Below are 26868 nucleotides of genomic sequence, written 5' to 3'. Positions count from 1 at the left end.
AAAAGGAAGAAGAGTGTGTACATAGTGAAAGAACAGGATGTGTCCATTTATTTTACCTTTGGAAAGAAAAACATGCATCCTCAAATAAAACAGAGCAAAGTACATTCACATGAATCAAATGGACCTTAAAACAGCTGATTTCAGCCTAGATGTGCATTAGGAATGGATCGAGGAAATAAAAACAATCGCATCTTTTATGGTTATCATTTGTGAGCAAACTACAGATTACCAGCAGCTGGATATTTGATTGCTACAGCTTTAGATTGTCATTGCATTCACAGTTTGCATTCAATATTGCGGTACAAGTGTTAAACATCAATGTGCAATTTGCTCTTTAACTCTCTTTATACCGTCAGTATATTATTCCGATAAATCAGACACAGTCATTTAAATGCTGCAGGTGTTTAACTCTGAAATCATCTCCTTCCACAGTTTCCCAACCCAGAGCGAGCAGCGTCAGCGTGGATCAGGAATCTGAGCATCTTTACTTGTGCTTGCAGCGCTGGCTCCTCCGCCGGTAGATCTCCTCGGTGAACGGTCTGCAAACACGAGAAGGTGAGTGCAAACACAGATTGTAAATCTCAAGAGCTGTGAGGCGTACCAGCCTGTGCCTGGCACCTGTGTGTGTGTGTGTGTGTGTGTGTGTGTGTGTGTGTGAGAGAGAGACGCTCGCCACAAATAGGGCAGAAAATAGGGCCTTAGTCACTGATGACACAGAGGTGCTTAACCTTCAGGAAATGTTAAGAAAACATTTACGAGCAGCTTTATTGTCTATTCATTATATATGGGGTTTGAAATTCTTGCAACCCTGTTAACTTGGGGCAGAATAGTCTAAATACAACTGCAAACGTGAAAATTAAACATTATTTAAAAAACTAAATAAAATAAAATAAAATAAATCAAATCAAAAGTGATGCAGAAAGGTCTAAATGAGGCTACTACTAACAAATTAAAATGTAAAATTAAAATGATACATTTATATGAAATTAAAATAAAATAAATATAAAACTTAAATTTAAAAATTTAATCAATTGATTCTACTACCTGGGTGTCACAATTTTAACAATTAACAAACATTAACTCCAAAATTAGAGATAGTGTTTAAAAACAAAGCAAAATAAAATAAAATACAATTAAATAAATAACAATATAATTAACTAACTGTCAGTGAAATGAGGTGTTTAATCTTAAGGAAATGTTACGAAAACATTTTTGAGCAGTTTTATTGTCTATATTGTTATAAATGAGGTTCACAAGTTTTGCAATCCTGTTACAGGACCACAATTTTGTCTTAATACAGTTTTAAACATTGCCAACATTGACTTAAAATCTAATATTAAACATATTATTTAAAAAATTAAATAAAACAAATAAAAAAACTGCAAAATTAAACATTACTTAAATACACACACATGCATATATATATTTAAGAAAAATATGTAACGTTTATATATTAAATATATTTATATATACATGTAAATACATGTAAATATTTTCAAAATATATGCTGTATGTGTGTGTCTTTATATACATAATAAATATATACAGTACATACACATATATTATTTAAACAACTATTATTTTGGATGCAATTAATCGTGATTAATCATTTGACAGCATATATATATATATATATATATAATTTTTGTTAAAGTTTATGCTATTTCAAGTGACAAAAGTGGTTTAATAATCATGATTCGTAGCTCCATTCAGCATTTTTATAAAACCTGCGGACACAATGAACAGAAGAGTGCGGCCCCTCGGAGGGGGTTTTTCTGTCTTCCTGTAATTATCGGTCAGCACGCTCAGGTCAGACTGCTAATAAGCTGTTGTTGTTCTTGTTTTAGTGCTATTAAAGTGCAGTTTTCTGTCCGTCTTGGTCGCCATAGAGACTTGACAGCGTATGTGTGAGTTTGAGTCCCATATTTATTCCTGTCTCTACGGAGGAAAGTTGGCAGCTTTTCTGCTGAACCTTTTATTGCCGCAGGAGAGGACTGACCTTTACTTGCATCATTTTTAGCGCGTCTCAGACGATCGCTTGTGTCTCAGAAGTAAAAAAGAAACAAGAACACGGGTGTGCGTCAAAGGCATGCTTTTTATACGTCGTTTTGTTTCAATAGCACAGCAACTTTTCAACTTTTCTAGATATCCTTTTATGAAAATTTAATTTATGGAATTGAATCTATTATTTACTATGGTTAATTGATTTAATCAATACTGTATAAGATATTTTACATCAAGAAGCAAGGAGAAAGGAGACCAAATTATTATATATTATTTCATAACTATTTATAATTTTTTCCTAATTTTTTTAAATCGTTGAAATAATCTATAGCTTCAAACAAAAACATTTACTGAAATTGAGCTGCATAAATGGCTCCTTCCACACTTGCATAACTTTCCGATGTCTTATGTACAGTAAATCTGTCAAAATGTAATTCAGGCTAACAATTGATTGAATTTAAGCTGTAACTAAATTGGAAACAGAATATTATTATTATTAAAATGATTATTATTAGTATTGTTAATAGTTTTTTAAATGGGTCATTTTTATTTAAAATGTTGTTTATAAATTTATATTTACTTCTTTAATTTATATATTTTTAATTTATAATTATTGTAATTTTTTTTTAGATCTTTAGCTTTCAGACAAACAAATAAATTAATTAAAAAAATTATACCATTAAAAACAACCATAATAATAAACAAAAATATTGTAAAATTAAGATGCATAATTTTTGCACGGTTCTTGATCATTTAAGAGTGATCTACACTGGTTGAGGTTTTTGAAGGACTCAAAAGAATGATTAAAGAATTGCCAAAAAAAAAAAAAAAAAAAGGTAAGGTAAATCTATTTCATAATAAGTCATGACAGTATGTGGAATATGAAAACTGACACTTACCCTTCATATGCAACAGCTACTTTATAGGACAAGTAGACCACTGCGGTCAGGATCACTCCGACAGGACTGGCGTTCCTAAGAGACAAACACATGACATCTTTCATTCCTATCCATATTCTGAACATCATTCAGATTTATGTTCTGGAAATGTATGCAAATTAGTGCATATTTTATCAGATAATGCCTCATTACTTGCAATGCAAACAAGTTTCTTATGAAACAGCAGTCTAACTATTTTAAGAAACTTAGTAATGGTCACAGGCACGTAAATAACCCAATCGAAACAGTTTCTAACAAATAACGATTCATACACATGATTACACAGTATTAAAGTTTATCCAACTTACTGTTTACAATCAAGTTTAAAAGCACTGACTGTATCTGAATATGCAAACAATAAAATGGCCGGTTACTTAAGCGTATTTGTGTCTCAGTCTCACCCCTGACCTGATTCTACAACTGTTGAGCATAAAATACAGTCAATTACTGCTTATATTGCTGAATTTTCCTCCCTTCTGTTCACCAAAACACCTTTTGATAAGAACATAATTGAAAACCATTTGTACGTCAGTGCAGTAACTGCAGTCATAATGTAATACGACCAGACAAACACCTGACAGAAAGGCTTTTTGAGCAAGAATTGGAAAAGATGCAAAGGAAGCGAGTCAAAGTCATTTTAAATGTTGTAACAGTGGTGGTCCTGAGAGTAGGGACAAAAAACTCAATACTTTTGTTCGGGCGCCAGACAGGGTTTAAAATCTGTCAATAAATAAACTCCAGATAACTCATTAAAACCACTAAAGTACATAAGAAAGTCTTAAAGGGGAAATTAATCAAACTACACGTACAATACACTGCATATGCAAATTTATTACACAGCAAAACCACGTGTCAAATACAACACAATGGTCTAACACAACCAAGACGCCTTGAGTCAATTTGACATTTCACTTAACCACACCATATAAACCACACTGTAAAAACAATTCCGTAAAATTTACGGTAAAAAACTGGCAGCTGTGGTTGCCGGAATTCTACCGTAAATAACACGGTAGCAACATTCTAGGTTTTACGGTTTTAACTTAAATTTACAGTCAAATACCGTAATTTCATCAACTGATATAATGTTAATATACCAACCTATTGAAGTACTGAAATCTGTTTTGTACCTTTGAAATACACTGATAACCACCAAATGCAGGTGGTGATGAGAGAGTTACATGATGAACCAAAGCCCATCACAAGCAGCTTTTAAATAATAACATATATAGAAGGTGCACAGTGTCATTCACACAAACACTAAACACCATAATGGTGAGACTCATTAAACTGAAATTTGCAATAAACATTAATTTAACAACATTAGATGTAACAAACAACCCTAATAAACATAACTGATGAGAAAAAACTAAGAAAAAACAGTTATTTCAAAGAAAAAACATCAAATTCAAACTAAATTTGAAATGCAATGCAGGGAATTCTGGGAATGTCAATTTCCCTGTAAATTTTATATTCTTTTTCACTTCTAAAAACGGTATTTCACCGTAAAATTGTCTGAAATGTCTATTACAGTTTTTCACCATATATATTAGGGGAACTTACCGTTAACCATTTAACAGGTTTTTACTGTAGCATTTTCACAGTTTTTAACCGTTAAAATTACAGTCATTCTTTACAGTGCAGGGAAGGGAAAAAGAAGAAGTAAAAATAAACAACAAAGGAGAAAGGTAAAGACTGAGGGGAAAAGACGACAATAATACTAATTTTCAGAAACCCGACTTGAGTAAGGTTGATGTAGTGCCGTTTCCTCAATGCCGATTTCGCTCCCGTGAAACCTTACGTTTCAGACACAATGGAGCCCCTGAGCCCCCAAGAGTACATGGCGTGTGTGTAGCGTGTATGCGTTTCACTTATACCGTGTGCAGCTGATCTTCAGCTTGGAGCATTAGGAGTACAGGTGGACAACAGAGTCTTCATTCACAGCACGAACTAGAAGAGCGGTAATGAGGCATAATCCAGGGCACGCACTTCAGCCAGCAACCAAAATAGAGAGTCTGCGTCACACAACTAACCCCACAACACACCTGACATGGCATCCAAAATCCAGGTAAGTACTAGTTACCCCTGCAGGTCACTGTTTTCGTCCTTCACTTCACTCCTTCTTCCAAAAAGACTCACTCTTCGCACCGTAGCATGCGCTACTCACACTTCTGTCATGCGTGAACCAGGTCTTACCCTCCTTAAATAGTTTGTCCCTAATTATCCGTTTGATCAGAAACGTAAACAATCATGTGGCGATTGGCTTCCGTTCTGCCACAATGTAATTATCTGCACCTCATGGTCATAAGCGAATTAAATAGAATGACATGACAAATATTCAATACAAGAGATAAGAATTACTGTAGTTATGAATATGTAATTTGCAGTAAACTTACAGTAAAGGAAAAACCTGCAGTGCAACAAAGCAACAGGATTAACAATCCAGATATTTCCCTTTAATTTAATTATTTGGAAGGTCATACAAATGCTGCAAAGGTTTTTAGTTTTTAATGTTTTATTTATTTGTTTATTTATTTATTTTAAAGAAATGCTTATGCTCAGCATGTCTATGTTTGATAAAAAAAAAATACAGTAAAAACAGATATTGTTATAGTTAATAGGGCTGTGCGATTTGGGGAAAATATCTAATTGATAATAATAATAAAAACAAGTGGAAAATGTGCTGAATGTTTAATTTCATCCAAGTGAATTTAGCAAAGCAGTTAGACTGAATTTACATTTGTTTCAAACGCGGAGCCAGGCGCGAGTTGACACAGGTTGCGCACGTGCGTCAAGCCTCGTAAGAAAATGTGTAAGATAACGTTCATGTACTAATAAAAACAAATAAGAAAATGTATATTTTATTCTCCAGTACTAAAAGCAGAACCGATAAGGGAGCTCTTTTGCGTTGTGGCACAGCTCTTGCAAATTAAACTTTTTTTGTTTGGTGTCTGTCATTTCGAAGCCGAAGTAATCTCATATTACATAAAATTTTCTTTAGTATTACTTTGCCTGACTATTGATTTGACCTTGTAGATGCCATAATCCTACTTGCGCGCTTTCTATTTTTTTTTTTTGCCACTCAAGACTGGCAGTCATGCATTTGCGTTTGATCTGGAACATCGCGTCCACATCGCAGGCTTTGCGATTAGTAAAATCGCAACATCTCAAATCGCGATTGCGGTTCGATTTCGATTAATCGCACAGCCCTAATAGTTAACTAAACTTATCTCCAAACATTGTAAAATAAACAATAGCTGAAATAAAATAACTTGTATTTGAACTTGTTGCCAATAAAACATTTATTTTCTTAATAGTTTAACTTTCACAGATGAATCAGACGAATATAAATGTCCAACGATTAGTACAACATTTAAATTAAATATAAATCTTTTGTAACTTTGTCTTTTTACTGCCACTTTTCATCACTTTTCTTAAAATAAATAATTTTAAAAAGTGATTAATTCAGAATCACAATTTGGAAGATACACCCATAACCAAATGTAAAAAATAAAAAGAAGTTTAAGGCAACCAGCTTCGGCAGATTTTTGAGTTATCTCAACGTATTTTTGTAGGAGATTTTTGAGTTTTCTCAAATTTTTGTTGTATAAACTTAAATCAAGTTGAGAAAACTCAAAAATCTGCTGAAGCTGGTTGCCTTAAACGTTTAAGTTCTCTCAACTTTTGATTTTTTTCCAGCACTGTAAAATAAAATGAATAAATAAAAAGTTGAGCAAACTTAAAAAGTTTAAGGCAACCAGCTTTAGCAGATTTTTGCGTTTTCTCAACTTGATTTAAGTTTATACAACAAAAATTTGAGGAAACTCAAAAATCTGCTGAAGCTGGTTGCCTTAAACTTTTTAAGTTTGCTGAATTTTTTATTTTTTTACAGTGTAGAGGAACAAAACTGAACGGCTGGAAGGAAAATACTGTATGTGTAAAAATCTCCATGACGCACATCAAACGTCAGCTGCTTTCACTCTGTCAAACTGCACTTTAAAAGCAATCTCCTTTCATCAGAGCTTCTTTTCACATCCTTGAAGACTGCCGTTCAAAAGCTCTACCACTTCTGGCTTGATTGTGAATCTGATTTTAATGTGAATGGCACAGAGACACGTTATGGAGCTCAGCGTGAGTTTCAGATTATTACATGCCATCCTCCACAACTTCACACACTTCAGATCTGAATAATCACGGTATGACCTTCGTCTTAAACTAGAAGATCAGTGATGAATACTTTACCAGACAGAGAATGGCAGATATTTTGTAGATTAAGTTATTTTGTGACCAAAATAAAATGTCATTAATAAAAATGACAATATATTATCTGAATGATAAAGTATTTATTTATCATGGTATTATTTGTTGTACATTAATTCATATCAATTTCAAATGAATTCTAAATCTTCATTAATGAAAATCTAATGGAATTCACTATAGAGAATAAAGGAAATTACAAAAAAAATTACAAAGTAAAACTTCTAGACTCAATACAACAATGTTGACCAGGAGGAAATGTTTAATTGTCACGCAGAATAGAATAGAATAGAAAATAAAGACAATTTATTATCTCAATTGTAAAGTATTTATTTATCATGGTATTATTTCTTGTATCTTAATTCATACTGATTTAAACTGTAATTCCATATTTTCAGTAATGAAAATCACCATTAAGAATAATAGCATAATACTACATAAATATATAATAATATTAATAATCATAAAATTAAACAAAAAACTAAACAAAAAAACTTCTAGACCCATTTGCTAAACCACAGTTATGATAATCATGGAGGAAATGTTTAATTGTCATATAAATAAAATGAAATAAAATATAAAATATTTTAAAAAATAATTAAATGAAATAATATTAAATTAAATGAAAAAAAAAAAAAAAATCTCTTGGTTTTGGGGTGAAATGTCAGATGTTTTCATGCGATTATCTCATTTTCGTGAGGTCAGGGTGGCCTAACATGCACATTTCTGCTCCACTTCTCTGATTTCATTCATTTTTACTGTGTCTTCTCCTGACAGAGGCGTCTCACCTGCGTTTCTGCTGGTTAATTATTAGCTCGGACAGATGAAGCTTTAACGGTGTGACCTGGTTAAGGTTCCCTCCTGTGATCACAGCATTTCAGCTTCACTCTTCACATTTACAGCCTGAATTGAATCAACTTTAGCTCGTTCCTCACACTTTTACGCAGTCTATGGCCTTCAAGACACTTTTTAGAGCAGCTTATTTGCTAGTTATTTGCAATGAAAAAAGTTTTAATTATTAAACAGTAGAAAATGTTCGTCAGTGATTCAGCAGTAAACGTGTATATAAAACAAGCAAGAAAACAGATTTTATGAAGGTCTATGACTTGAGTTTAATAATTAAGACGACTCATGTTCACAGTTGGAGTCTGTGTTTGACACATTTTCTTTTCTTTGAACCACTTCAGAGTGCACTTACTGAAAACGACAGATATGGTATATTCACATGATTTGACCTTTTCCTTGAACTCATATTAAGTGCAAACTGAACTTTTTCGTGCTGTGAAACCGAGCTCTGAAGTACATTATAAAAGCTTCTGGGAAACATTCATTCATTGCAAATATGCTCCTCATAACATCTGACATCTTCAGAGAAAGACATCAAGTGCCGTTCATTAATGACCGCTTCCATGCTCTCCACAAGCATCTGATTCGAGTCATTCGGGTTAATCACATCCTACTGGCCAATCACAAGCAGAACATCTAATGAAGACAGTGATGTGAAGTTCCTCCGGGTGCAGTATAACGTAATATAGTTACGCTCGTTACCCAAACGACAGCCTTCATTGCAATAAATAGTAATGACAGTTCAAGTCTTGACCTAATTGCAGCCTCACAGAGGGAATAAAAGACTGGAAACTGGGTTAATATGAAGTTTTAAGGAGACTTCTGTCATCATATCTCACCCTCATGTCGTTATAAACCTGAACAGCTTTCATAAGAGTGCTCCATATGTCTTCTGAAGCTATATGATTGCTTTGTGTTAGAAACGGATCAGTAACAGAGCAGCTGAACTGGAGATTCATGAACGAATCATTTAACCCCAGTTTTTTGAACTGAATCAGGTGATTCCGAGATCCGAAAAATAAAATATTGTCTGTATTACACTGTAATTCTATATTTTCAGTAATGAAATCACCATTAAGAATAATGGGAACAAAACATAAAAACACACAACCAAAAATATTAATAATTATAATAATGAAAATTCTAGACTCATTACAGCAATGACAATCAGGAAGGAAATGTTTAATTGTCATATAAAATCAAATAAAATTAAAAATAAATAAGTACAATAAATAAATAAATAAAATAAAAATGGAAGCGAAGTCCTGACATTTTACTTCATTTGCAAAATGTAATTTTTTTTCTCTTGATTTTGGGGTGAAATATCAGATGTTTTCATGTGATTCCCTCATTTTTTCCCTCAGCTAACAGGAAACGTTCTCTTATGAACAACCATAAACGTTAGTAGAATGCTATCTGGGCTTCACTAATGTTCTCAAAACGTTAGCACAAAAAACATTATTTAAAAACTGTTCATGGAACTTTCTACTGAAACTTTTAAGTTGGACGTTCATCTAAATTTTTTTAATGTTACTATTTTGTTTCAGAGCATTCCGAAAATGTTAAAGGCCAACTATTATGCCCCTTTTTACAATATGTAACATTAGTCTCAGGTGTCCACAGAATGTGACTGTGAGGTTTCAGCTCAAAATACCCCACAGATCAATTATATTACATCATTTTGAAAACACCTATTTTGAGTGGATGCATAAACACTCTGTTTTCATGCATGTCTCTTTAAATGCAAATGAGCTGCTGTTCCCCGCCCCCTTTTAGAGCTCATATCTCAGATAAAAACATCTGTTTGGTTTTGATAATCATGTATATCTGACTAAAATCATGCGTTTTAATGCCACATCAGTTTAAGCTTCTGATATAACTTCTGAAGCAAGCGCACAGAAAGCGGCTGTCACATGGCATGTGAGCATTAAACTAAGTTCATGTTAAAAACATGCGTAAGTTACAAAAACACAGTCGGTTATGTTTGTGAAGGTAAACAACTGGGAAAGAAATTGCATGTTTATATTAGATCTGTGTATCAAGTGACAGTACAATATACAGTACCTACTGCTGTCTATGCTGTTAAAATTTTGGAAACAATAAAATAAAAGTAGAAAATCAATCACTGCTCCTCCAGAATGACGTCTACAGCTTTAATAAGAAGACATTTCTTATTTGAATGCTGCTTTTAAATGCTCTAGCGTGAAGATAAACATGGCAGATTGTGTGCGGCTTACTCAGGGCGGAGTCTCGGCTAATAGTGCGGTGTCCGTCAACAGTCGTGGGTGGAGCTTGTAAAGTGTGATGTCACACTTAACGGATTCTGTGATTGGTAAACTCTGAGACACTGCTTATGATTTATGGGGAGAAAAAAAAAAGAAGCGGGTGGAACAGGTCAGACTTCTGTAACAGAACTAATAAACTGAATGTTTTTTAAAACACACAATAACCAGGTCTATATTTTGAATGCAGAAGGAATCACAATAAATCAAATGTATTACTTTACACGTTGACACTGTGTAATCCAAATGGATGGAAATTTTATATGCAACTCGAATGCATAAATCTTAAATTCAGGCCGAAATATTTTTTTGAGTCTCACTGCATGGACAACGGTGATCAGACCAATCTTTATGGTTATGAAACGCTTCTTTTCAACATTTAGACAACATCTTTTATGATTACTTTGCTGATTGACCCCGTTCTTGAGCTCCGGATGCTGATGTACAGAGCCGTCCTCACAGAACAGTCTTATTCACAGGCCTGTAAAATAATGACCACAATTGCTTAAAATGACCTCCTCAAAGACTTCCTCTTGTCCTCTCATATTCATGCATAAGTTACCTAACAAAGGCCCTTCTGCATCACTAGAGGAAGTAGGTTAATTTGATGCAGGTTGGTTTGTCATCCACTTCATCTACATGTAGGAAAACAAGCAGAATCTGCAGACTTTCCCATGTTTTATGAGCTGATTTTATAATATATATATAATAAAAATAAATATATGTATATTATAATTATATTTAAAGCTGCAGTCCGTAACTTCTTTTGGTTAAAAATGATCCGAAATCAATATTTGAGCAAGTACATAACCAGCCAGTGTTCAAAACTATCACCTTACTTTAGCCCGATTCACAACGGTTGGCTTATAATAATGTTTTCTAATTTTAGTGAAATTCGAGCATGGCACTGCGTCATTATGTCATGTCTGTAAACATAAAGAAGTTGTCCCGGCTACTAAACTATCTCATGTGAGGATCCTGCAGGTGGCAGATTGTTTATAGCCTTTTCTCACAGCAGCTAATAATTAAATGTATCATTTTGATGGCGGATTGTAATCCAGAAAGGATTATGTGTTTATGAAACACATGTGAATGAAATTAAATTATATTACCGTTTTAAATGTGCTTCTGATTACAGATAGCCTGGGATTACACAAGGTTTGTATTTTAAAGAAAACAGTTCGAAGAAAGAATAATTTGCTTTTTGGGTTAAAAGAATTTCTTAATATGAAATTCAAATGGCATGACGATTAGATTAGACCAGAGGTGTCAAACATACGGCAAACAAAGGTGTCCAATCTGGCCCGCGGGATGATTTGAACAATAATATAAAATAATAAATAAAACATTATTTTAAACATGCCCAAAAGAACAAAAAAAAATGACCTGGAAGTGCGGACAGGCTATTTGAGGAGAAATGGAAAGAAAGGTTCTGTGATCTCAACGCAGACAGGTAACGTTATGTTTAATCACAACCCATTGCTGTGATAAAAGTGTGCAATATTAAACGACACTGCGGTGCACTGGACAGCTTAGCATAGAAAAAGTAAATGAGCTAGGGCTGTGTGATATTTATTGTGTACTAATACTGAACTGTTGTTTTAATTGACATTTTGTAACTTTTGCAAGTGCACTGGACTTTTTCAGTGCCGGATGAAGGCAATCAGAATACAGTTATAATATAATTCAAGATTTGGAGGCAAAAATGCCCTGTAAGAGTTTTTGTTTTTATTATTTATGTCATGATTGTTAAGTAACGCTAATAACAAGAGTGTTGCTTTCCCGAATGTCAGCACGATCGCAAATGAATTGATTTTATACAACAGCTCAACAAACAAGGTGCTAGTATTAAGCGTGTTACATTTTAGTCACAACGCTGTCTGTTTATCTCTGTCTCGGCAAGGAAAAGTTTTTAACAAAGCCGGAGTAAGACCAATTTTTCGTCAACGAGCAGCACTGTGTATTTTGTTACTGAATGAATCTGTCTTTTTGAGTCAATGATTCAGTTTGCCATTTCATAAAGACAACTAGCTTAGTTTCTAAACGAACCAAACGTTTTGAATGAATGAGTCAATGAATCACTCATTAAGACGGGGACTTGCTGCCACCTACTGGCGGCTATTTATTTATCCATGACAGCCTTAAACCAATCATCTCAAAAACATACTCTGCAAAATATGGTAATTAATATTTAAAGAAAAAAAAAAGACATTTTGTGTCAATATTGCACACCCCTAAAATATAGCATCATCTTTGAAAAATGTTTTCCTAGATTTAAAAAAAATATATATATTATAGTATGTATGGTTAATATTATTTGTAATTGTGAGCAAACTAGGGTTTAACAAAAGGTAATTCGGCCTGCACAAGGGGACAATTTCTTCGATCCGGCCCTCAACCTAAAATGAGTTTGACACCCCTGGATTAGACTGTAAAGAAATTGAAATCTACACACTAATACACACTATACTCATAGTGAAGCAATGCTGATGTTGTTAACATTAATTATTTAAGAATGAAGAATAACGATAATAATAATTTGCACGGTTAGATGTGATATGAGCTAACCGATCGTTAGATATAATCACCATTGGTAGCGCGATTTACGGTAATGCTTTTTTCCTCAGTTGGTCAGAACAAACGTGGCAGACTTGTTACTTACTTGTTCAGATGGCAATATATGGTGAAAATTCTTATTTGGGTCATATATTCAAGACGTAGGCTAGAATCTGTGATCGTGAAGTACAATAAACATCCACACCAGTGCGGTGACTGACAGCCAAGCATTCACCTCAAAACATTAGATTCATCCGAGCTGGAGCCACGCGCACAACCCCACGTAAGTGAGATAATTCCGCAAGCAGCTGCAATTCCAGATTTTCAAACAGAGATGGCGACAAAGAGGCAAAACTTATGGACTGCAGCTTTAAATATATACAGGTGCTGGTCATATAATTAGAATATCATCAAAAAGTTGATTTATTTCACTAATTACATTCAAAAAGTGAAACTTGTATATTATATTCATTCATTACACACAGACTGATATATTTCAAATGTTTATTTCTTTTAATTTTGATGATTAGAGCTTACAGCTCATGAAAGTCAAATATCAGTATCTCAAAATATTAGAATATTACTTAAAGACCAATACAAAGAAAGGATTTTTAGAAATCTTGGCCAACTGAAAAGTATGAAAATGAAAAGTATGAGCATGTACAGCACTCAATACTTAGTTGGGGCTCCTTTTGAATTACTGCAGCAATGCGGCGTGGCATGGAGTCGATCAGTCTGTGGCACTGCTCAGGTGTTATGAGAGCCCAGGTTGCTCTGATAGTGGCCTTCAGCTCATCTGTATTGTTGGGTCTGGTGTCTCTCATCTTCCTCTTCACAATACCCCACAGATTCTCTCTGGGGTTCAGGTCAGGCGAGTTTGCTGGCCAATCAAGCACAGTAACACTATGGCCATTGAACCAGCTTTTGGTACCTTTGGCAGTGTGGGCAGGTGCCAAGTCCTGCTGGAAAATGAAATCAGCATCTCCATAAAGCTTGTCAACAGAAGGAAGCATGAAGTGCTCTAAAATTTCCTGGTAGATGGCTGCGTTGACTGTGGACCTCAGAAAACACAGTGGACCAACACCAGCAGATGACATGGCAGCCCAAATCATCACAGACTGTGGAAACTTCACACTGGACTTCAAGCAACATGGACTCTGTGCCTCTCCACTCTTCCTTCAGACTCTGGGACCTTGATTTCCAAATGAAATGTAAAATTTACTTTGATCTGAAAAGAGGACTTTGGACCACTGAGCAACAGTCCAGTTTTTTTTCTCCACAGCCCAGGTAAGATGCTTCTGACGTTGTCTCTGGTTCAGAAGTGGCTTGGTAGCCCTTTTCCTGAAGACGTCTGAGCGTGGTGACTCTTGATGCACTGACTCCAGCTTCAGTTCTCTCTTTGTGAAGCTCTCACAAGTGTTTGAATCGGCTTTGCTTGACTGTATTCTCAAGCTTGTGGTCATCCTTGTTGCTTGTGCACCTTTTCCTACCCAAATTCTTCCTTCCAGTCAACTTTGCATTTAATATGCTTTGATACAGCACTCTGTAAACAGCCACACCTTTCAGTAATGACCTTCTGTGACTTACCCTCTTTGTGGAGGGCGTCAGTGTTCGTCTTCTGGATCATTGCCAAGTCAGCAGTCTTCCCCATTATTGTGGTTTCAAAGAACAAGAGATACCCAGAATTTATACTGTAGGGATGGTCATTTATTCAAACTCAAATGTAAATATTCTAATATTTGTAAGCTCTAATCATCAAAATTAAAAGAAATAAACATTTGAAATATATCTGTTATCAACTTTTTGATGATATTCTAATTATATGACCAGCACCTGTATTTTTCCCTAGTTCCTCTTAATTTTCCATGGCGGTCATTTGGGTGAATATTTTCTATAGACCTTTTTTCGTATACCAATCAGAGCAAAAAAATGTAAATAAATAAATAAATGTATTTATTTAAGTATAAAATGACTAAACAGTATAGGAGAGGGTTAAATAGCCCTGCGACTGCACTGCAAATAATCTGACCAAAACAAAAATGCAAGAGACGAGTTATATGCGCAGTAGAGCTCTGTGAACGTCAGCCTTTAAACACTACAATGAAAGCTGCAGATCTTTCAGCACAGATTGCATGTAAACCTGCCTGTCTATCGCTCACCGATCCTCAGAAATCACAAAGCAAACGCAGCTCACACGTCACAGTTACTGATACACATCTACTGAAGGACAGATGCAATTTAACCAGCTTTACTGACAAAAAAGAGGGCTCGCAACCTGAAAAACAGAACAACACAAAGAAATATTGCTCTCAGTTTCAGGCTGAGTTCTTGAGTCTGAAATCGTACAATCACTGTATGCAGTTATATGAGAGACCCGCACACCTGTTATTAGTTTATTCATGACAATATTCAAGACATATGTCTAATAGTAATGGTGTATAAATTTACAGTATATCAATGTTTTTTTCAAAATGTGAGGCTTGTCAGGAGTGAAACTTTAAAATAAAGCAATATAATGAATTCATGCATACTGAAAAGTAATAATAACGACAGCTAAATATCTACAAAATAATATATCAAATAATATTAAAATTCATGATTACAAGATTAGAAAATTACGATGTGATAGACAGTAAGATATTTAATGATTCATAAAGTTTCTCAGATGAAATAAAATAAAATAAAATTTAAAATGATATTAAATAATATTAAAATTCATTACAACAACACTAAAAAATTACAAAAATTAAGATGTGATGGACAGTAAGAAATATTCACAATTCATACATTTTCTTTGATGAAGTAAAAAACAAAATGCAAATTGCTTTGATATAATATCATTTGCTATAATATCAGCTAAATATGATCTAAAATAATACTGAATAATTTAAAAATTCCTGACAACATGATTAGAAAATTAAGAAAATTATGATTTGATGGCCAGGAAGAAATATTAACGATTCATACATTTTCTTAGATGAGGTTTAAAATAAAAAGCATTTTTATATTATTTGATATAATAACAGCCAAATATGAACTAACATACTATTAAATAATAATACATATCTAATTCAACTGGTATGTTAGGAGGTGTGTATTAAAAAAGTGATAAAGCAAAAAAAAAAATTAAATAAATAAAAAATACACACACACATAATATTATTTGATATAATAACATCCATATATGATCTAAAATAATATTAAATGAGAGCAAATAATATTAAAATTCATTAGAAAAGGTTCAAGATGAGACAATTAAGATTTGCTGGCCAGTAAGAAATATTCATGATCTATATATTTTCAAAATTCGACCTGCATTAGCAGATGCGTTAAAAAGATACATTTTTACTAATATTAAAGTAAATAAATTAATTTCCCCAGACAGAATTATTGAAAAGAATATAAAAGTGTGTGTGTGAGTGCACCTTCATTACATGTGGGCAGTAAGAGCCACTCTCATCTGGCATTTCACGAAAAGTTACAAGTTTCTTTTCACTAATGCATGTGAACGCAGCAGTACAAATAAAAGAACACAATCTCCAGTTTAACCTGGACATGTGGACGGATAATTAGTACAGAAAATAAACAGCACAGTGTGTTCGTGGCAGAACAATACTGAAAACAACACTGCAGACAAACCCAATCATTAGGACTGAACATCACATCTAATATAAGCAGGTGATAAGATGGGATGTACAGTAGGTGTTTAAAGCGTGTGGACCCTGGTTGCTATAGTAATGACGTCAGCTTTTAGCACGAGGCCAAACTGGGAAATTTGTGCTCTGTATGTAGAGCTGTGATGCTGGAGGGCAGGAGCTGCTTCATCACTGTGCAGGCCAGACCAAAGCTAAAGCCATCAGAGGATTTACCAACTTCTTCTTGTTGTTGTGTTCTCTTCTCAGCACCTATTCTTAACCTCTGTGGCGTAGGCAGTGTGACGTCACACACGTGTCAGGACCGGGATGATGAAATAAACCACCTGCACTGCCAATCAAATCTCAGTTAACCAGATTTCAAAACCCATACAAACGATGTTTGTATGGAATCTGTGTGGTTTATTTCACACAGCAAGAAGAGAATGTTATACACTGTAAAAAATATTTTTCTACTCCAATCACCTTAGTTTTATTTACAATAAAATAAAACTTCAACTTAACTTATAATTAATGTCGCTTGCGGTTTCTTTGTAATTGTGAAATTCACTAGCAATTCCTGTGTGAAAATTGTTTGTACTCTTCTGTTTCCTGCTTTCAAAAGTCCAATTGCATTTAATTCATTGCAAAATAAAATTAAATAAATGACAAAAAAAAAAAAATACTTCCAGGGACATTTGCATAAAATAGAAAGAAGGTAGATAGGAAGTAGGAAGAAGATGTAGACATGGGGGAAGAAGTCATGTCATTCTGGTATTAAATCTAATAAATCCCCTACGGCTCTGATGAATTATTCAGTCAAATTTTTGATTTTCATCTGTTTTAGTTACACTAAGTTTGGGATGGTAACTGACAGTAAAGACATTAATAACATTACAAAATCGCTGTTCTTTTTACGTTTCTTTTCATCAAAGAATCCTGAAAAATAAAATGTATCACCGTTTCCATAAAAATACTTGGCAGCACAACTGGTTTCAACATTGATAATAATAATCAGACATATTTTTTGAGCAGCAAATCAGCATATTACAATGATTTCTGAAGGATAATGCGACACTGAAGACTGGAGTAATGATGCTGAAAATTCAACTTTGATCACAGCAATAAATTACATTTTAACAGATATATTCACATAGAAAACAGCTATTTTGAATAGTAATAATATTTCACAATATTACTGTTTTTACTGCAACAGGTAAGCATAAGAGGCTTCTTTCATTAACACATTTTAAAGACCGACACCCATTGAACAGATGTGTATATTATTGCTATATTTTATAGATACTACTATATACGAGATTATAGAAAAGAAGCACACTACAATGTTCTTCAAATCAAGAAAAGCAGATCATAATAGGCTGTTTGAAAGTGGCTGATGTGTGTGGATACAGCTGTGCACCTTTGTATGATCGTGTTATTAAGATTATTAAGATGCTTGATCTCCTACAGAGTAAAAGGAACATTGGTCACTCTACCAGTGAATGGACAAAGAGTAGATGGAAAAGAGGAGAGGATGAAGGAGGAACAGCATGAGAGGTGGTTTAAGAGTGTGCTGTGTGTTGGCGTAGTGCCTACGTGGTTCTTCCTGAGCAGAGAGGTTAGACGACATGTAAGAGGGCTTGGAAACATTAACAGTGAGCGTGTGTGTTGACGTCGATTAGTGGAAGAAACCGCATTAGCTTTTTTTCGTTGGTCACTAAAACGTACTGGTGGAGGAGGCTTTTAAAAAACAAAGGCTTTGGAAAAACATGCATAAACCTACATTTCACCAAAAAGGTACCTAGAGTACATTTACAGTACATACAGCAGCTGAAATGAACACTAGCAGCAATAAAACACCAACATTTATATTCCTTTTCACACAAAGTGTGATTACTGGAGCAGATTATTGATTAACTTATTAATTTTCATGCATTTCCTTGCACAATACTATGTTATGATCTCAAAACACTTTTACCATAGTGCATGATTTGCAAACTAATACATTTAGATGTTTGCATCAAGTAACCAGCTTCATGTGTTTGTCTTTTCTGACGTAGTAAACTTGCTCGGTAGCGCACCTGGTGATAATAAAACAATGTCAGATTCACATTCATCAGCTTCAGATAAAACTGAACTCGCTTTTAGTGCCACTCACTGGACATTTCAGTTGGAAAGTGTTGCAAAATGCCCAAAAAGCAGCATAATTTAATTTACAAAAATGTCAGTCATATTTTTCAAATGAGCCTGAGTTATTTAATTCATTATTTTAAAAAAAGAGGGTCTCCTCAATGAAAATAATTAAACAACAGTACCAATTTTTTCAGTAATCAGTTTTTTTTCTGAAGTGACAATGTCCAATATGATACTCATGCCCACAAATATGGAAGCCCATAGATACCATGAAACACTACTTTCTTGGTCTTCTTTTTATGATTGTTAGTATCTTATGTTTCTTAAATTGTTTTCTCGAGATCTCAGCATAGCTAACAATATGAAAGGCGATAAACTTAAACATGTTTATATATCAAATTTTAAATATAAAGCTGTGATAATATAGTTGGACCTCTTTTCATCTTGTGAAGCCAAAAGCTGCATGTTTGTTAGAAACAAATCCATCATTAAGACATTTTAACATTAAACCATTGCTAAAATAGGAGTCCATAATCCATAATAATGCTTCCTCCTGAATCAGGAGAGAAATCTGAACAGATCAAGCAGGGTTTACAAGACAAAAGTGTCCAAAACAGCTCTAAAAAAGTATGTGGCTGGATTTTGAAGTGAGACTACAGGAGATGGACTTTTTCAATGGAGGAAGCGTTATTATGGATTATAGACTCCTATTTTAGTTAAAAACGTCTTGATGGATTTGTGTCAGTTTTTGTCTTCTCAAGATGTTAACTGATAGACTGGAGTGGTGTGGATTACTTGTGGATTGTTGTGACATTTTATCAGCTGTTTGGACTCTCATTCTGACGGCACCCATTCACTGCAGAGGATCCATTGATGAACAAGTGATTCAGAGCTACATTTCTCCAAATCTGAAGAAGAAACAAACTAATCTACATCTGTGATGGCTTGAGGGTGAGCACATTTTCAGCATATTTTCATTTTGGCTGACCTATTCCTTTAATACTAGCATACCAAAATGTTACATTATTGTTTGTTTGTTGATAATGTGAGATACACAAACCAGACAAATTGACTCTCACCGTCTGACCAATTGGCCTTTACATCCCGACTCAACGCATCCGCTGCGTTGCGAGTCTTTCAACAGGTGGACTGATGATTCATGTCATGACGTAGCAGACAGACGCTGGCACAATCGTTTTCACATCCCTGGCACAAGCATCTGAGGGTCAACGGGCTACACGTGTCCACATTTCTCTCTCTACACATGGCTGGCAGCCGGTCCCTTTCTTTCATCCCTGGGGCGTCTGACGCACAAACACACGGGCAGAGACTGCGCTGGACCCAATCGATTTTAGAAACCAACAGAAAACCAAGACACACACACAGACACACACAGCTTTATAGTTTAGGAGACCACGGGCCGTTTGCTCCATCAGCCGTTGCCTAGTGAACAAACAAGCCAGTCCGGTCACTGTTGTCAAGGTTTTATAAAGTCCACAATCACAACTGCATAAATAAATGCACTAATTGTTCACACGTCAAACTTGGTGGCGTCAAACACTTGCATAAATACGGTATAAAATAGACCCGACTCTTGCATCATTTCAAGCCATTTTCAAATTACACACATTTCTTTCTCAGCATGAGGCGCATTCCGCTTTTCTGATTGGCAATAGAGAGGTTTATCAACCTGCGAGACGGCTGTATGTGTTATTAGGAGCGAGAGCAGCCAGAAATAGCAGTACACAGCTCCTGAGAAATCCATTAGTGCAAATAACATCTGCTTTGCTCAAACACAGAGTCTGCTCTCTCTCTGCGCTTATGGGATCATGGAAGGATAGAGACGGGCGTTCTGGGGATTTTGGGAGCGGAGTGTACTTTATTAACAAGCTCATGGTTTAGACACACAGAAATACCCGGGAGAGCGACACCGTGATCAAATAACAGCTGATTAACATACTTGACTCTGCTGAGACTTGCACATGTGAATTAGCATATATAATATACTAATAAATAAATGTTTTAATGTTTTTGATAGTCTCTTCTGCTAACCAAGGTTGCATTTATATGATTAAAAATACAGTAAAAACAGTAAAATTGTGAAATATTTTTACCAGTTTTTTATTTGAAAATGTTCAAATGTAATTGATTGCTGTGATCAAAATTGAATTTTCAGCAACATTACTCCAGTGTCACATGATCCTTCATATGCATGTATCTATAAATTTCAATCATGATAACTCTCGGAAGATTTTAGCATGGTGATGGATATGACAATGTTAATGTATTTGGTCTTGGCGGAATAGATCTGCTACTGCCAATGCATATGACGATACGGTGCCATGAGTATGTAAGACATACTGCTGCTGCACAAATAGCATATAAAATAACCCCCCAACAAAGCTGGAAGAAGAAAACAAAACAATTAATTATGTATGCTGCTGCTATACAATAATATGCTTAAAATAATCCCTATAAGGCAGAAGGAATATAAAAGATAAAACCCCCCAGAACAAGCAGATCTATTGCCAAGACATATGTACTGCTGCTGCTCCGGAGAGCCGTGAGACTGTGTGTTTACTATCTATGTGAGCCTGGGCCAGCTTTGCCGAATGGCTTAACACTAGTGAACTATTACTGTGTGTACTTAATCGGTTGACCAGATAGCTTAAACTAGTGACCTGAGTTAAATGTGTTTCTGGGCAAATGGAGCCCAGATAAATTAACTAGTGGCTTAACAATGTGAACCTGGGTGCTGTACCCTTAGGTTTATTTAACTAATGACCTAAATAACTATGTGTGTCTGAGCCAATAGCTCAAACTTACCTAGGTAGAAACGCGCACTATGTGTGTCATTAACAAACAGGAATCACACTGTAGGCTGATAGATGAAAGCCTGACTCAGGCTCGGGCGGCCTGAGCAAATAGTTTTAAATTTGTCATTCAAGAGTTGTAATTTTTATATTTTTCGTTAACGTTCATCAACGTTACTGCAATGGAAATACTTACCTTTAATTTATTAATAAGCTAACAAAATATTTGGCGAAAGAATAAATCACTGTACACCCTGTAGTTGTGGTGTAATATGCCCAGGACTAATTCTGCCTCAAAAGCAGCTGCTCATTTGTTTTGATCGTTTAAAATATTTATATTGCACATTAAGAAAAACAATGTTTGCATTGTATGAACACATCATTGCTAAATGCATGGCTCGTTCCAAGATGGTCTTGAGCAAGACACTACAGTGACTTTATTTAAATGCAGTTGTCTGCTTTTAAACTAACTGTGTCCAAATTAAAATTGCAACATAGAAATGCTGTGCATGCTGCTGCTGAGAAAATCTCGATGACTGAATGCCTATGCAAGCTGCTGCTACTGAACCGCTGAGAGCTCCATTAAATAGGCATACAAGTAGGCAAATGCCTATTTTACTCTAATGCAGTATCTACGCCAGATGTGAGCGGCACAATATGAAAAGTCAATAGACCCGTTACGACAGGTAAAGCTGTCCGCAATGTATGCAGTGTGATACTATTAGAAAAAGTTATAATAGTTTTAGTGACAGTGGCATAAATTATAAACCAAGTATGAAAAATGTCCAGAGTTTTCAAGTTATTAGATTTTTAACAAAAATTAAATTTGTAGGCTACCAAAGGGGGCGTTTTACCCCATCTATAAGGCAAAACACCCCCATAGGTGGGGTAAAATGCCCCCCAGTCTGACAAAGCAATTTGCTTTAAACATTTACAGCAAAATCAGAGTACAGGCAGTTTTAGCTTAACATTTAAAATAATATAATCAATAATTATGAATTACAAAATTATAATAGGCTATTTGAAACATTTTGTTAGCTGATGCTAACTGGCTAGCTAATTAGCTACCTGATGCTAACTTGAGGTAATTTTTTAAATATATAATCCAAATATTTTTATTCAACCAACTAGTTAGAATACATTTGATGGAAAAACAAAGAATTTGATGTTCAGAACAGAATAACTAGAGTAATATCCCATTACCCCCTGGAGGCGTTTTACCCCACACACTATGTTTGAGACAAAAATTATGTCATTCTGAGAATATAATTATTTTTTTCTTAAATAACACATACTCCCTATCTACAGGCCGTACTGTTCTCATATCATATATAACTGTGATGTTCTACAAACAACAAGCTTTAAAACACTTTTTTTTTTTTTTTTACTGTTGAAAATTAGATCATTTACTGTGAAATCCGTTTTCTCACCGGTACATCACCAGTGTGAGCTTCATGGTGAAAACTTCTACATCACTCTTGCCAACATAGTCCATAGTTACAATAAAAATATATCTTGATTTTATCTTGTGGTTATTTTGGGAAAAATAGTAGGGGGGCGTTTTAGCCCACTCTATGCCTATCACTAAAATTGCATGCACTTTCTGCTGCCGTTGCTATATTAGCCACAATTAAATGAATTGCTATGCATGCTGCTGCTAATATTATTTCTAACCTTGCATCTGAATTTGCTATGCATGCTATATAATTTGCTAACATTGTGATCTGAATAGTACGGAGCCCATTACGTCACCTGTAGGATAAAAAAAAAAAAAAACATGCATACTGCTATTAATAATTCGCTAATAACGCAATCTGTATTCTATGAAAGTACACTCCATGAAAGTACTATAATTGCTGTAAACCCAAATGAATACACAAAATACTAAATTCCAATTTAAGAGTAAACTATTAGCTATATTGTACATAGGCTACTAATTGGACATGTTTTATTATTAGTAGTATCTTTATATTTTAAATGAATTTATGATTAATTATCTTTAAATTATCACTAAACATGACTTTCATAATAAACTCTTCACTATCACTGAACCAAGGTAACGAGTGAAAAAGAGATGTGGCCCCTTTAAGAATGAGGGCTCCCTCTTCTGAACTGCATTGCAATGCGGCAGGAGTGCATGTATGAGAATTTTCTGTTGCTCATTAGGTTGTTATGGTTAAATAAGTAAGGCTGTTGGCATTATGACGTTTATGAAAGACAGTTATATGGGTTCACCTTTACTTAAAACTGTGAACAACTGTGAAACGCCAACTGCAAACCGACCCCACTAGTGAGGTGTGCATCTGAAAGTGATCCGTTCGCAGTTAATGTAGAAATTAATGCCCACAGAAGATATTAAAAGCATTGAAGATTTCAGGCAAATAAGGTAATCCCAATTCACTTTTCTGTTCGTTGTATTATCACATAACGTTACATGAACTAGGCAACTGCTTGCTGCTGCTGCTAATGCTGCTGCTGTTATATGAACAATACATGCTTAGTAATTACTCCTCACGCGAATATCCTGCTCGTAGTTTTACAACCTGTATATTTTCTAGTTTAAAAATTTAAATCTGACAAACGCAATAATGCACTGAAATCAGAGTGAAGACCGTTTACTTATCTAGCTGTTGAGCTTCAAAGAAACTCTGAAAGCGCGCTGCAGGAATCTCAAGTGAATACTACACTGTAAAAAAAAAAAAAAAAATTGAGCCAACTTAAAATTTTAAGGCAACCAGCTTCAGCAGATTTTTGAGTTTGCTCAACTTATTTTTGTGGGAGATTCTCAAATTTTTTTTGTATAAACTTAAAACGACAAGTTGAGAAAACTCAAAAATCTGCTGAAGCTGGTTGCCTTAAAATTTTAAGTTGGCTCAATAATTTTTTTTTTTACAGTGTAGCCAGCCATATAAATGCAAAGAAGGCAGTAAGCTCATTGGCTGCATATGCAGCGTGAACCAATCAGCTTATGCCAAGTCGTTTAACTGATATCATCAGTTACTAACGTTAACAATCCGTCAGCCTGCGCCATCTAGAGTTTCATGACTGAACTATTTATATAAAAATAAATAAATAAATAAAAAATATATATATAGCCTTTATTATATATTCTGTATATATATATATAAATATATATAAAAAAAATTCTTACCCCAAACTTTACAATGGTTTTGTGGGTTATCACAGTTTACACAAAGTGCTAAGCAGCAAAAATGGTTCAACATTGATAATGATCAGTAATTTTTCTTGAGGAGCAAATCAGCATATTAGGAGACAATAAAAAAATTTAAAAAAAAGAAACGTACACACTGGATGAATTATTTAATAACATCTATAGCATGCATTTAATTTCATGCTGACTTTAATAAATATTTTTTAGATCATACGATTGATGACAATCATGTGATCATTCTTAAATCATGTTGGTGAAGATGATCATCAAGTTTGACAGTTTTTCAATTCAAATTTTCACTCAAATGATGCTGATAATATAATATGAATAGTATAAAAAGCACAAGTATTTTCACTAGTGTACTCAGACATTATGAATGGCGTGTGGCGGATCAGACTCACATTAACGCCAGGCCCAGGTAGTTGGCAGTGCTGCCCCAGTACATGGGGTTCTCTATCACATTAAAAGGGAAACCAGTCACCTTCTGATCCATGAGGATGCCAAAATAGTCCCCTGTTTAAGGATAAAAAAAGAGAATCGTGAATCAAATAATTCCACATGTATCGTTCACACACAAACTCCAGGGAAGCAGCTAATTATGGCCCTGAATGTCACATGTTGAGCCTGAAAAACACTGCTTTCACAGGCAGCATATGGAGGAAAGAAGGCATCATGTACATCTAAATTTAGTGTCAAGACTATAAATAATCTTGTTCAATGTTCCCTCCTATTTACTCTTCTTACACAACCTAATGTATAGCTGCACAATTAACATCTTTATATTCTGTAGAGACTTCATATCCTCAGCTCTCAGCTCTATAAATACATTGCAATTATAGAAACAGGTCATGATTTCAATTCAGTATATCAAAAAATATCAAAAACATTTTAAATAAATGCTGTTGCACACAAAATAACAATAAAATAAAGTTATTTTGTGTGCAACAGCATTTATTTATATATTTTTAGTGAAAAAAATGAGGGGAAAAAAAATTAACTAGGCTAATTAATTGCACAATTTTCATCGCATTAAATCTTCAAATGAATGTAGAAAGAACAATGACAGTATATTTTTAATATTTGTTCAACAGCATCTTTTTTTATTACTGAAGGCCAGTATCACTTGGAGCGGCAATCTTTTCTTTTATTGTTTGATTAGCATTATGAGATTAATGAGACAGACGGCCTATGCATTAAGCCTAACTGTACTGCACGGATCTAATATTATGTTACATAGCAGATGTTTTCCCCAACAGCTCTCCAAACATTTACTTAAGACATAACAGGTTATGTTTGCATGAAAAGCAATGGCTGCAATGAATGTTTCAGTACAAACTGAAACAAACAAACAAAATAAATAAATAAATAAAATAACATTTAATTTTCTAGTATTTACTCTGATTTACTAATATTTGTTTCAACTGCTCTATCAGGCGCCATATTAATTCTTTCTGCAAAATGCTGAATCAGACAAACAAGATTGTGGGATCCATCTGTGCTGCTTCAAAAACCGAGCAGACGAAGGATGAGATGTTACACAAACACTGCTTTCCCAAATCTCCAGGTTTGCTGGAACAGGCCTGGAAAAAAACCTCAGCAGGAAGGCAGATTTCCAGGAACAATCACTGATTCTTTCCTGCTTCATGCAAATCAGTTTTATGAAAATTCAGCTGTTTAATGAAGGATCACAATTCAGCGGGGAGTGAATCAGCGATATGCTGTAATAATAATCATGCAGGGAGAAAAGTGATTATGTGCATGTCGACGACTCATAACTTCACTAGCTTTTGCTCTGTTTCCAGGTCATCCTGAACAAAAGGCCGGTTGGATGTCGTGATCTGGTTCCAATCGCTGCCCTTCAGAGAAGTAGAGCACCTTTTGTCATCAGGACTATGTAACCAGCCCTGCAATATCTGGGTTGTAACCCTCTTTTCCCCTTTCTCTCTGACCCAGTTTAGGACAAAAGTCTGAAGGTAACATGCACCTGTTTGTCCGAGTTTCTTTTGTTTAGGTTTTATTTTTTAGAGTGCACATTCGTCGTTATTTAAGCTCATACATTTGGGAGCCCTGCCATCACTCTTGTCAATACAGCATATACCGCTCAGCTGTTATGAATGAAACCACACTTCATTCACAAATACAAAGCAATACAAACTACTCATGCAATTAATAATGATAATGCAGGTCAACAGGTGGAAGAGGAGCTTTGTGCTGCCAGTCATTCGTCGCTAACAC

General features: G+C 34.7%; 1 protein-coding gene across 5 annotated transcripts in view; it reads right to left on the bottom strand.

The window, feature by feature from the left end:
- Nucleotides 1-399: 399 nt before the first annotated feature.
- Nucleotides 400-26868, bottom strand: part of pemt (phosphatidylethanolamine N-methyltransferase) — an 86566-nt gene continuing 60097 nt past the window's right edge. For all 5 annotated transcript variants that reach the window (XM_058792757.1, XM_058792760.1, XM_058792756.1 and 2 more), the window contains 3 exons: nucleotides 25035-25146; nucleotides 2904-2978; nucleotides 400-539 (listed from right to left, as the gene is read on the bottom strand). In XM_058792757.1, coding sequence (XP_058648740.1) covers nucleotides 485-539; nucleotides 2904-2978; nucleotides 25035-25146 — 242 coding nt within the window. In that variant the 3' untranslated portion in view covers nucleotides 400-484. The remainder of the gene's footprint in view (nucleotides 540-2903; nucleotides 2979-25034; nucleotides 25147-26868) is intronic.

Source organism: Onychostoma macrolepis, chromosome 12 (genome assembly GCF_012432095.1).
Source record: "Onychostoma macrolepis isolate SWU-2019 chromosome 12, ASM1243209v1, whole genome shotgun sequence".
NCBI lineage: Eukaryota > Metazoa > Chordata > Actinopteri > Cypriniformes > Cyprinidae > Onychostoma > Onychostoma macrolepis.
The sequence above is the reverse complement of the archived record's forward strand: the minus strand, read 5'-3'. Positions and strand labels throughout refer to the sequence as shown.